At 39.3% G+C, this 13,594-nt stretch overlaps 1 protein-coding gene across 2 annotated transcripts; it reads right to left on the bottom strand.

The window, feature by feature from the left end:
- Positions 1 to 7,107: 7,107 nt before the first annotated feature.
- LOC132710036 (uncharacterized) lies at positions 7,108 to 12,424 on the bottom strand. Of its 2 annotated transcripts, XM_087884319.1 has the most exons (3): positions 12,332 to 12,424; positions 8,154 to 10,572; positions 7,108 to 7,807 (listed from the first exon to the last, which is right to left on the bottom strand). In XM_087884319.1, the coding sequence occupies exons 2-3, from the start codon at positions 9,846 to 9,848 to the stop codon at positions 7,715 to 7,717; spliced, it is 1,788 nt and encodes a 595-aa protein (XP_087740445.1). In that variant the 5' UTR covers positions 9,849 to 10,572; positions 12,332 to 12,424; the 3' UTR covers positions 7,108 to 7,714. The 2 variants fall into 2 exon arrangements, with proteins under 2 accessions (XP_087740445.1, XP_060541376.2); XM_060685393.2 differs by having other exon boundaries at positions 7,108 to 10,572; positions 12,336 to 12,418.
- Positions 12,425 to 13,594: the final 1,170 nt, after the last annotated feature.

Raw genomic sequence — 13,594 nt, 5'->3', positions numbered from 1 at the left:
CTCATTTTCAGTGCACCCACTGTCAGATGTAAATGCCTTATTCTCCAATGTGTAAATAATGTATATATGGAACATCAGAGGTTAACTTATTCTTTGGACTTTAATGTATTCATAACTTACCACTCCCATTCCTAGCTCCACCCCTTGTATATATAAGGAGCCACCCTCACCATTCTCGCTGCTTCTACCTTGAATATTCAGTGAATATAGAATGCCTATCATAATTAAAAAGAAATATATTTAAAGCTCTAACTCCTATTATCTTTATTGAGTCTGATCCTGAAAATATTGCAACAAGCTGGTAGCAGAGGATGGTTAATTGACTCAATAAGTAATTAAAAATGTCCAAGAAAGATAGGCCCAACACCAGGGCCTACAGCAAAGAAATAGAAACTGATCAAGAGATGATCAACGAATCCACCAATGCGATTTCGAGAGAATCCGAAGAATACACCACTGAAGAAGAAGAACTAATGAGTGAAAATAATGACCAGAAAGAAATCGAAATAGAAAATAACGAACTCAGGTCAGAGATATTAAAGATACTAAAAAACCAAAAGAATGATGAAAGTCTCATCGCGGACCTCCAGGAGATGCTGAAGAACAGCGGAGCAGCGAGAGAGAAAAACGTCATTAAAGAAAAACCCAAAGATCAAAAAACCGTAAGTGAGATGACTACTGAGAAAATAGTTGTTAAAAAGAAAAGATGTGATCCCGCGCGAAATTTTGAATGGCAGCCATCTTGGTTTCAACGAACTTCAAAAGAGAATGGAGCAGAGCCAATCAAAACGCTCAGTTCAAAATTTCTGGCGCGAAAAACACTATCAGACGAAGAAAGTGAGAAAGAAGTCTCAAACTCTTCAGATGATCCAAAATCAGAAAGTGAAGACGATTTAACAAAATCTCAAGTAAAATCAGCAATGAAAACGCTTTTTGCTGCTTTTGGGCCAAGACTGAAAATTACCAAGACATCTACGAAGAAGCAAGAAATCAAACCGGCGACTCAAGACCTGCACGCTCCCATCCTGACTTCGAAAGCGACGACGCCCGAGCCCAGAGAGCCATGCCGATTTCGCCCTACACCACAGACAAGATCGAATGCCAACGCACACAAAAAGAAGAAAAGAACCGTCGCCACCACCAGAACCCCAAAAACCGAGCCAGAGACCGACTCATCTGAGGAGGAGCGGATCGAGAGAGCTGAAAGGGAGAGAACCTTCCACGACGCCACCAAAGAAGAAATGAGCAACGCGCATGTGCGAAACTACGTAGACGACCCAGAAGGACTTGAACTGGCCAGAGAACCGCGCAGACTCATTGCAAGCATCCCAATGCCGTTCTGTAATTTCCTGCACTTGAGAGATCACGGACTGCTCCAGGTTGTAAGTAATGGACAGAATAATGTAGGTAACTTACCCAGTGACTTCCCAAAACTTAGAATTGATGGCATTAATTTACAAGAGTGGTATCAACAGCTTCAGGTTATTTTCATGAAAGAAAATTTACTATTCTTTATAACTAGCCCTCCAAGAAGACCTTGGACTTTAAAAATAGATTGTTTACATCATAGAGCATTTTTCATAATAATATCTAGCGTGTCTCCTGCAATGTATCATAGCATCAAACCAAACCTAACTGTATCAGAAATAATTCAATGCATGTTTAATCTATTTCACAGCGATAGCGTAGCTACAACCACAAGAATGTCTAAGGATTTCTTTTCCTCTAGAGTAAAACCAGGGGTTTCTATAAGTGAGCATTTGATAAATCTAAACAAAATAAGAGCTGAGCTACAATTGAGGGGGGAAGTGATTTCAGATCAAACAATGAAAAGTGTTATTATCAATTCACTTGATCCATCATGGGATAGCTTTATGTCACACTTAGATACCATTAATTTGGGATATTTATCCATAGAAAGTCTATCTAACAAATTGATAGCAGAAGACAATTTAAGAAAAAATCGATCCAGTAACCAAACAGACCACAAACCTTTTAGGAAAGTAGTCTTTCAAGATAAACATAATGAGGCCTTTAGATGCTACAATTGTGGATCCAGGGAACATAGTAGAAGAGACTGCCCCAAAGTCTCAAGAGAGAGACATAGGCCAGAATATAGGAGCAAATATAATTACAGACAATCTTCCACAGATAGACACAAATATAGAAGTCCACCAAATTACAAAGAAGGTAGAGGGGGTAGAGAAAATTCAAAAGAGAGGAAATCTGGGTCACTGAATGGGCTAAATAAACAAGACAGCACCAGAACACAGCAGGATGAGAATAACAATTGGCTTATTGATTCTGGTGCAACAAATCACACCACCAACAACAAAAGTATATTATCTTCATTTATAGAAGATAAGTTTGTGATAAAGGTAGCTAATCAAGAAAAGGTTCAAGTACTAGGCAAAGGAAATGTGACCTTGCCTGGTCTAGGGAAAATAGAGGGGGTATTATTAATCCCAGAAATACCTCACAACATACTAAGTGCCATAAAATTAAGCAGAGAATCTGATATCAATATAGTTTTCTCAAAGGGGAAAGCAACTATAGAAAAGAACAAAACAAATGTAGGTACTGTAATGATAAAAGGAGGTCTACCCTATCTGATAACTAAAGAAAGATGTTTACATAACATTGATTCAAATATGGAAGATTGTATTGAAGCAGATGATGAAAATGTCAGTAACAGTGACAATGATGAGTGTAGAATAACTCATGATCACAAAAATACATACAAGGAAAAGAAACCAAAAATAGGTAAACCAATTCATGATGAGTGTGCTCACATCTTACACAGGAAGTTAGGACATGCAAGCTTTCCTGTAGTACAAAAAATGACTGAACACGCAGAAGGTGTCAAAATAAAAAATTGTGAAAATTATTTGGAATGCTCAGTATGTAAATCCACCAAACTAAAAACCAGTCCCAGACCAAAAAAATCTAACAGATCAACTAACAATATTTTTGATTTGGTACATATGGACTTAGTTGGTCCATTAAGTCCCTCAATTACCTATAGAAAACGTTACTTCCTAACAATAGTGGATGACTACAGCCGATATGGTTTTGTTTACACATTAAAGCACAAGGATGAAACATTTCAGAAATTTAAGGAATTCTACAAACGTATAGAAACACAACATAATATCAGAATAAAGCAAATTATGACAGATAGGGGATGTGAGTTCATGTCTAAAGAATTCTCCCAATGGTTAAAGGATAGAGGAATGTTACATTTCACGTCCAATCCTTTTTCTGCATTTCAAAATGGAGTTGCAGAGAGGAAAAATTCCACACTACAAACCATGATTAGGTGCACATTAGAGGATGCTGGTTTAGGCAAACAATTTTGGTCAGAGGCATTACATTATTCAAATTACACTCAAAATAGAACCTGGTCCAGTATTGTGAATAAGACACCATATGAGGTGATGTACAATAGAAAACCCAAATTATCACACATGCACATATTTGGAGTCACTGCAGACGTACACATACCTAAACAATTGAGGAGAAAGGGAGAAAACGTATCCAGGAGATTAAGATTCATGGGATACGAAACTGGAACCAAAGGGTACAGATTTATTGATAGTAATAACAAATTTATAGTATCCAGAACAGCTGTGTTCCATGAACAGGCCAATTGGTCAAAATTGCACCTTAATGAAATATTTCCTAATAAATGTAAAGATACGATATCTTGCGAGGAAGGAACAACAGAAAATCAAAATATTAACAAAAGTAAGAACAAAACCAAAACTTGGACTAATAGTCAGCATAAAATAAAGACAGACACATTAACAAAAAAGGAAGCTAGATATTTGCATGATAACCATAGCAAGTCTGAAAGAACTATTAGAAACAGTAGAAACCAAATACCAAATAAATACAAAGATTACATAATGCATATGAATGGAGAACAAATAACACCTAATACATATGAAGAAGTATTGAAACTTCCACATGAAGAAAGAGAAAAATGGGAACTAGCTATGGAAAAAGAGATGGAAAGTTTACAAGGATTAAATGTATTCACACCTGCGATCGCACCTAAGGATAAAACAATTATAGGTACCAGGTGGATTTATAAAATTAAGAACTTAGAAGGAGGCAATACCTTATACAAGGCTAGACTAGTTGCACAAGGCTATGCACAAAAATATCCAGAAGACTATACTGATACATATTCACCCACAGTGAGAACAGAGAGTGTCAAAACAGCCCTTGTAGTAGCATCTGCACTCAATCTGGACGTATTCCAATATGACATACAGACCGCATACTTACATGCAAAATTAGATAAGGAAATATATGTAAGAGCACCACACAGTCAATACACTAATAAGAACGAAATTTGGTTATTAAATAAGAGTCTGTACGGATTAAAGCAATCCGGCAAAAGATGGTACGATTGCTTGGTAAAAGTACTTAAGACCATGGATTTCAACGCCACCACTGCTGATAACTGTTTCTTTGTAAAAAAGAGTAATGATCATATTGAATTTGTATTAATTTACGTGGACGATATTTTATACATTGGAAAGCATAAAGAGAGCAGGGAAATCTTTGTAAATAAGTTAAATGAACACTTCTCACTGAAATCTCTGGGTAAAGTGAATAAATACCTTGGTGTGCAAATTAACAAAACTAAAAGGGGATTCAAACTTACACAGAAAGATAAAATCATCGAACTCCTAAACAAATGTAACTTAAATAATGCCAAAACCTGTGACACCCCTATGCAAACTGATTTTCTTAGAAACACTGATGAATCTTCCCCTGAGTTTAAAGACAACACATTTTACAGATCAGTTATAGGATCACTCCTTTATATATCTAATTGGACTAGGCCAGATATTGCATTACCTCTCAATCTATTGTCAAGATATGTTAGTAAACCAACCTTGTATCATTGGGAAGCTGTCAAAAGAATTCTAAGATATCTGAAGGGTACATTAGATTTTTGTTTAATGTTGGAACCCAATAATGACAGAGAACCAAAAATTACTTGTTATGCTGATGCAGATTGGGCTGGTGATACATCATGCAGAAAGAGTACTTCTGGTTATGTTTTTCTATTGAATGATTGTCCAGTTTACTGGTATACTGGTAAACAAGAACTAGTAGCCACTTCTACTACAGAAGCGGAATATGTTTGTTTGTCCAAGGCTGCAAATAACCTTGTATGGTTCAATGATCTGATCACTGATGTTTGGAAGAAACCCACTTTACCATTTATTATGCATGAAGACAATAAAGCGGCCATTGAAATATCCAGATCCGATGCAATTGGACAAAGGTCCAGGCATATTGATATAAAGTTTAAGCATGTGAGACAACTGTCTCAAGACGGATTCATTAAAGCAATACATTGCGATACTTCTGAACAATTAGCTGACATATTAACAAAACCCTTACCTTCTAAACAACACAAATATTTAACTTCTAAATTATATGTATTATATTGTCCTGAATCAGAATGTAATTGGTGTTGTGTAACGAACCGGCATTTAGAGGGGGATTTGTCAGATGTAAATGCCTTATTCTCCAATGTGTAAATAATGTATATATGGAACATCAGAGGTTAACTTATTCTTTGGACTTTAATGTATTCATAACTTACCACTCCCATTCCTAGCTCCACCCCTTGTATATATAAGGAGCCACCCTCACCATTCTCGCTGCTTCTACCTTGAATATTCAGTGAATATAGAATGCCTATCATAATTAAAAAGAAATATATTTAAAGCTCTAACTCCTATTATCTTTATTGAGTCTGATCCTGAAAATATTGCAACACCCACAATCCCATAATGCAGTTTGCACAGTGTTAAGGAAGCGAAACAGAGCAGTTTCTCCCTCTCCCATGCAACAATGACTCAGAAGCAGCTGCCATTTTGGCCCTGAGGGAGGTGTGACAAAATGGCAGCTGCTTCCACAAATCCATCACATGGCCCAGGGTTGAATCCCGGGCACACTGAAAATAACGGCTGCTTCCAGGACATAGCCATCCGGCCCTGGGATGCATGTCCTGGCCTTCCTCACCAACTTGAGGTTCAGAGATCTTCAAAGGAGAGGAGGCGGCTGTGAGGCCTGGTGGGGTGGGAGTCAGGCCTAAGGACTGTGGAGATGCAGTGAGAGAGGAAAAAAGCCTTTGGGGAACCTGTGGGGGAGGGAAAGGCCTGTGAGGACTCTATGGGGAAGGAAACACCTATGGGGACCTTGGGGAGGAGGGAAATGCCTATAGAGACTCTATGGGAGAGGGAAAAGCTTGGAGGGATCCTGTGGAGAGGGAAATGCTTGATAAAAAAAAACCCAGATAGTACACCTTTTTCAAATTAATATTTTCCATTTTTTCTCTCCAATCACAGGTCTACCCCTGAGATATCTTCCAGTAAAATGAATCAGACCAGAACTTAAATAGTCAATTTCTCACCTACACTTCCAATGACAGATCAAAAATGAAATTTAAGCCTTCTCTAAACTCATCAACTTTTGCCTAATGTGGATTTCCTTGACTTTCTCTTCTCTGTGTAAACCTACATTACTTATAGGTCACTTGTATGGTTTGTCTCCTATATGTGTCCTCTGGTGTCTCACGAGGTTAAAATGGTGATTGAAACATTTTGCACAATCAGGACATTCAAAGGGTTTCTCTCAGTGGTGAAATCCAAATTTTTTTACTACGGGTTCTGTGGGCGAAACGTGGTTTGTTGGGGTGTGGCAGGGGAAGGATACTGCAAAATCTCCATTCCCACCCCACTCAAGGGGAAGGATACTGCAAAATCCCCATTCCCTCCCCACTTCTAGGGGATGTTGCAAAATCTCCATTCCCACCCCTCTCTGGGGCCAGGCAGTGATGGTATTTGCCAGTTCTCTGAACCACTCAAAATTTCTGCTACCGGTTCTCCAGAACCTGTCAGAACCTGCTGGATTTCACCCCTGGTTTCTCTCCTGTGTGGATCCTTTGGTGGTTCACCAGGTTAAAATTCTGACTGAAACTTTCCCCACACTGTGGACATTCATATGGTTTCTGTCCTGTGTGAGTCCTCTGGTGTTTCACCAGGTCAGAACAGAAAGTGAAACTTTTTCCACACTCTGGACATTTGTATGCTTTAATGGGTTGTCTGCTAAAATAAAGCCAGGTCATGGCACACACTTGAAAGTAAATCAAGAAGCCTGTAATTGTGGAGTCTGTCTGGCAAGAACAAAGAATGCTTATCTACAGGAAATATGCATGTGTAAATCTTGTAACAATTCTGGGTAGTTAGAAAGCTGATAAAAGTAACAAGAGTTAGACAACATGCAGACCTCAGCTAAAAGTTAGGAATAGAGATGGCCTGCAGCAAATAAAATGTGTATTAGATAACTCCTGGGGCATTCATTAGCCAAAGCTTAGGAATAGGGACAGCTAGAGACCAATAGAACAAATTGTAGAATTATTACTAAAATGTTTATTAGATGATATTTTGTATTATAAATCTTGTCCCGCCTTCTTCTTTACTGAAAATGTATGAAGCTTTCTTAAACCTTTGTTCTTGGCTCTCTTTGCCAAGAACAAGGTCCTTGGTGGTTCACAGGTTGAAATTCTGACTGAAACTTTTCCCACATTGTGGGCTTCACATCGTATGGCTTCACTCCTGTATAAATCCTCTGGTGTATCAATAGATCAGAATTATGACTGAAACCTTTTCCACAATCGAGACATTCATATCGTTTCTCTTGTGCGAGTCCTCTGGTGTTTCACCAGTTTGGAATTCTCACTGAAATTTCTCCCACAATCAGGACATTCAAATGGTTTACTCTCCTGTGTGAGTCCTTTGGTGTGTAGCCAGATTGGAATTCTCACTGAAACCTCTGCCACAATTAAGACATTTGTTACAGTGGTTATGTCTTCTGTGTTGGCAGGATTAGTTTGAGATGCATTTTATGCATCTCCAGCAGTTGCCTTCAGCTGCTCCTGTGAGGTATTTTCGGTTTCTGTCATATGTAGATATATACTTGTAATGATGGCTTATCAGGGCTTTTCAATCCCACTTCTGACACCATGTTTCAAGAAGTTTCTATCCTGTGTGAGTCCTCTGGTGTTTAACCAAATGAGAATTCAAACTAAAACATTTGCCACAATCAGAACATTCAAAGGGTTTCTCTCCTGTGTGAGTCCTCTGGTGTACCATCAAGCTGGACCTTTGACTGAAACTTTTCCCACAATCAAGACATTCAAAGGGTTTCTCTCCTGTGTGAGTCCTCTGGTGTTTAACCAAATGGGAATTCCAACTAAAACATTTGCCACAATCAGAACATTCAAAGGGTTTCTCTCCTGTGTGAGTCCTCTGGTGTACCACCAAGCTGGACCTTTGACTGAAACTTTTCCCACAATCAAGACATTCAAAGGGTTTCTCTCCTGTGTGACTCCTTTCATGTTTCACCAGGTTGGAATTCTGACTGAAACTTTTCCCACAATCAGGACATTCAAAAGGTTTCTCTCCTGTGTGAGTCCTCTGGTGTTTCACTAGCTCAGAATTCTGACTGAAACTTTTCCCACAATCGGGACATTCAAAGGGTTTCTCTCCTGTGTGAGTCCTCTGGTGTACCACCAAGCTGGACCTTTCACTGAAACTTTTCCCACAATCAGGACATTCAAAGGGTTTCTCTCCTGTGTGAGTCCTCAGGTGTTTAACCAAATGGGAATTCAAACTGAAACGTTTTCCACAATCAGAACATTCAAAGGATTTCTCTCCTGTATGAGTCCTCTGATGAATCACCAGGCTTGAATTCTGACTGAAACATTTCCCACAAACAGGACATTCAAAGGGTTTCTCTCCTGTGTGAGTCCTCTGGTGTTTAACCAAATTGGAATTCCAACTGAAACGTTTTCCACAATCAGAACATTCAAAGGGTTTCTCTCCTGAGTGAGTCCTCTGATGAATCACCAGGCTTGAATTCTGACTGAAACATTTGCCACAATCAGGACATTCAAATGGTTTCTCTCCTGTGTGAGTCCTCTGGTGTTTAACCAAATGGGAATTCAAAGTGAAACATTTGCCACAATCAGAACATTCAAAGGGTTTTTCTCCTGTGTGAGTCCTCTGATGAATCACCAGGCTTGAATTCTGACTGAAACATTTCCCACAATCAGGACATTCAAATGGTTTCTCCCCTGTATGAATCCTCTGGTGTTTCACCAGCTCAGAATTCTGATTGAAACTTTTGCTACAAGCAGGACATTCAAATGGTTTCTCCCCTGTGTGAATCCTCTGGTGTACTACCAGGCTGCAGAACCAACTGAAACTTTTCCCACAATCAGGACATTCAAAGGGTTTCTCTCCTGTGTGAGTCGTCTGGTGTTTAACCAAATTTGAATTCAAACTGAAACTTTTCCCACAAACAGGACATTCAAAGGGTTTTTCTCCTGTGTGAGTCCTCTGATGGTTCACCAGGTCATAATTCTGACTGAAACTTTTCCCACAATCGGGACATTCAAAGGGTTTCTCTCCTGTGTGAGTCCTCTGGTGTACTACCAAATTGGAATTCCAATTGAAACGTTTGCCACAATCAGAACATTGAAAGGGTTTCTCTCCTTTGTGAGTCCTCTGGTGTACCACCAAGCTGGACCTTTGACTGAAACTTTTCCCACAATCAGGACATTCAAAGGATTTTTGCCCTGTGTGAGTCCTCTGGTGTACCACCAAGCTGGACCTTTGACTGAAACTTTTCCCACAATCAGGACATTCAAAGGGTTTCTCTCCTGTGTGAGTCCTCTGGTGTATTACCAGGTGGGAATTTGCAATGAAACCTTTCCCACAATCAGGACAGTTATATGATTTCTTTCCTGTGTGCATCCTCTAGTGTACCACCAGGTTGGAATTCTGACTGAAAGTTTTCCTCAATCAGCACATTCAAAGGGGTTTCTCCTCCTGTGAGTCCTCTCATGTATCACCAAGTTGCCATGCTTGCAAAAGGGTTTATTGCATTGGGAGCAGCTATAGGGCTTCTCTCCTGTATGGGTCCTTTCATGAAACACAAGAGAACTGATCTAACTAAATCTTTTTCCACATTTGAATAATTTTTATGGCTTTCCTCCAGTGTGGATCCTGATATGAATAATCTGTGATTTGCTATGTGTGCTTTTCCCACAATAGACACATCTCTTGAGCTTTTCCACCACGGATGTTCTTGAAGAGGTCAAAAATACATGTGGTCCTTTGTTGCTTGGAGCTTTGATTCAAGATACTGTTTTCTTCCTCATAGGGCAAGGCCTGCATTAATGTCTACCTTTTGTGGTTATCCAATTGTCTTTTTCCTCCTCACTCACTTCTAGATATTTCCCTTTTTTCTGAATGGAAAAAATAATCTCCTTTGACTTTTTCATGTAATCTATTGTTGAGTTTTGCATACTCTATTTTTTCCAGTTCGAAATCTCTTCTTGATTTTCTCCCCTTTGTCTCTCACCAGCTGGGGAAAGAGAAGAAATGTATGCTTTTCTGAAGGCTCAATTTGCTTTCATTTTCAAAGTTGTTGGTTATTCTCAGTTGTCCGGAGTGCTCTTATTGGTATCTTCTTCATCTGTAAGATTTAAATAAAAGTGTAAGTTTAAAATTGTTTCTTTATTGCAGATGATGTGAAAAAAGTATACATTACAAGTAAAAAGCAAACATGCCACAATTCTGAAATAGCTTCTAATGTTAATTATGATTCATTTGACACATTGAAGATTACTGAGATCCAAGTTCAAATATACATTCAATCATGAAATACACTTGTTGACTTGGGTCAATCACAAATTCTTCATACTGCAATTATTGGGTAATTGTAATTCAGATAAATGTTTTACCAAACATGCTATTTCTCTTTCACACTTTAAATGTTATAACTGAAACTATGGCAGATGGACATCTTTAAGTTTACATGGCAAGGGGAAAAAACCAAAAATTAAACATAAATTATTGCAAGGTGCTAAGGAAAGAGGTTTGAGTTGACCAGATTTGAAATTGACTTCCATGCCTGTTGTTTTCTGGCAAAAAGAGTGAGTGACTCCAAAATAAGAGATTCCTTGAGCTTGACAGGCATGAATAAAGATTTTGATGGCACAGCTCTTTATGGGATGATAAAGTTAAAGCAAATGTTGATTTTAATGATCACTTTGTTAGACATGCCTTCCTTTTTGGGTGTCTCCCCAGGAAGTTTTTTTAGAAAAGAAATGGTAGTGAGGCCAGACTGATGGACCTATGGTCAACTAATATTGTTCTATTATCATGACCCTATCCTCAAATCTAAAGGAGTTGGAATCAGAAGGATGTTTGCCATTGATTTATATGTTTACAATTGAAAGATTTGAACTAGACAAAAACAGCTATGGATACCATTTTGTGAAAAATGAATTGGAAATTGGAAATGAATTGTTGAACGTATTACTGCTGAGGTTTATAAACTGCTATTGAAATTGAACTTGCAGAATGAGTATGTAAAGCATTGTATGATTCAGTGGGCAAAGAACTTTGGATGTAATATAATGCTTGAACAATGGAAGACTATAACAGAATTACAGAGTTGGAAGGGATCTTTGAGGTTGAAGATATTCTCAAGAATGTATAAGGGCACCTTGAATGTTGGAAATGTAAATAAGATATTTTATCATGTATGGTGGACATGTGACAAAGAAATATTGGAGTAGGATTCACATTTTAATACAGAAGGTTCTTAAAGAGAATATAAAGATAAAATCATAAAATGTTCTTTTAGTAAAGAAGTTGAAAAAAATGAAACTTTTCTCTCTTCCTCTTTTCTTCCCATTTTCCCATTATTTTTATTTCTTCTTTGCACTACTGTTTTTTACGTTTTGATGATGTGTAAAAATAAATTCTTAGCACTGCAAAGGGTTATTATGAAATATATCTAGGAGTGCTGCGGATGGATTATACAAGTGTAGATAGATGTATACAGAGAGAAGTACAAAAACACACACCTACAAGTATGTATATATGTGGAAAATCCATGTTTTCAGCCTGAAAGCTGTCCCTAAACCCAAAATGGTTATAGTCAAACCTTCCGTGCTAATTTTAGAGATGTGGGGGCTTTAATTGATAAAATGATGCCTAAAGAAGAAATGAAAGAGCAACAAACATGACTGGGGGCTTGAGGGAAAAACATATGAAGAACAGTTGTAGGAATTGGGTAGATCTAGTCATGACCGCCAAGGTCCCATCCAACTCCGTTTTTCTATATTCTATTCTATGTTCCGGTTGCTTCTCTGCTTCCACGCAGCGGAGGAAATCAAGCAGCCCTTCCTGCTCCCAGCCTCTCCTCCGACCTGCCCTCCACTCACCCACCAGCTGCTGCTTCGGCTCTTGGAAGAGCAGAGAAGCCACTCGGCGCACCACCTTCCTCCCGCGAGCGATCCGGTAGATCCAGCCCTTCCCTCCCCTCCCTCCTCGCAATGCAGTACTTGATGGTTTTAACTCCTTAAGGCTCAGCCCCAGATGCCTCTGTAGCGACGGCTTCCTAGGCGCCGATGTTGCCCATCTGACCGCCATCTCCCGATAGGAGGCCGTAAAACAGGCTCGTCCCGTCTCTACCTGTGAAGGCGTTTGCAAGACGTTTTCTCCGATTCCACGCCCTCAAGTCACTTTCCACTCCTGGCAGCCGATGCGAGTGAAATAGTGAAACGTGACCCTACTTAACTTGGGAAGATTAGTTACAGGCTGAGCCTTAAACGTTCATTAAGTTATTAAAGAATTACAGAGTAAGAGTTGGAAGGGACCAATTCTCCATGCAGGGACCCTATACTGTTCCGGACAAATGGCTCTCCAGTCGCCTCTTAAAAAACACGGGTGATGGAGCACCCACAACTTCTGGAGCCAAACCATTCCACTGATCAATTGTTCCGACTGACAGGAAGTTTCTCCTTGATTCTAGGTTGGATCCCTTTCTTATATGTCTCCCTCTGAAGAATAGGCTGCCCCCTCCCCCCTTTCTGTGTCAGCCCACCTCAATTGTGGTTGTATGTCGAGGATTACCTGTAGCATCTTTTTATCTTCATTCTTGCAGAGCCTAAAGAATTGCTTTGAGCAATCTCCTCAATTTCCAGAGGAGGTAGATTTCCACCTCGATTATTCCGAGGCAGGCACCTTGGGCAAAACCCTTGCAGGGTGTTACATTGTAAAAAGCTGATCTAGAGATACCTGATCTTTTTTTAGCGTGACTCTCAGTGGAGGTTAAAACTGCTCTATATCCTGTTAGAAGAAAACTCCAGGTCCAGTTCCAAGCTTGAAATAAAATGGAGGCTGTTTAAGAAAGTTGGTCCTTTTATTGATGAGCAGAACCAGCCCATGGTTCCAGGGCAGCTGACCGACTGGTTGAATGAGTAGATGTATCTTTATAGGTTTCTGTGATGCTGCTGGGGTTCTGCAATCTACTGAGGTCCCCTCCATTTTGCTATTTTAATGGTGGTGGGTTAATCCTGTTATGTCCTAAAAGATCATGTCCTGTTCTTAGATGTCCCAAAGATGCTTCTTCAGAAGGCAACTGGGCTTTCTTTTTTGTTTTCTTTTGAAGATGTTTCCCTTCTCATCCAAGAAGTTTCTTCTGC

This window comes from Pantherophis guttatus, chromosome 2, assembly GCF_059756535.1.
Source record: "Pantherophis guttatus breed Tessera chromosome 2, ASM5975653v1, whole genome shotgun sequence".
Taxonomy (NCBI): domain Eukaryota; kingdom Metazoa; phylum Chordata; class Lepidosauria; order Squamata; family Colubridae; genus Pantherophis; species Pantherophis guttatus.
The sequence above is the reverse complement of the archived record's forward strand: the minus strand, read 5'-3'. Positions and strand labels throughout refer to the sequence as shown.

Excerpts from the sequence above, each read along its gene's own strand:
- LOC132710036 (XM_087884319.1), bottom strand. The coding sequence starts at position 9,848 with ATGCACACAGGAAAGAAATCATATAACTGTCCTGATTGTGGGAAAGGT. Across the intron at positions 7,808-8,153 it reads AGAGGACTCACACAGGAGAG|AAACCATTTGAATGTCCTGA; the intron begins AAACCCTTTGAA and ends ACACAGGAGAGT.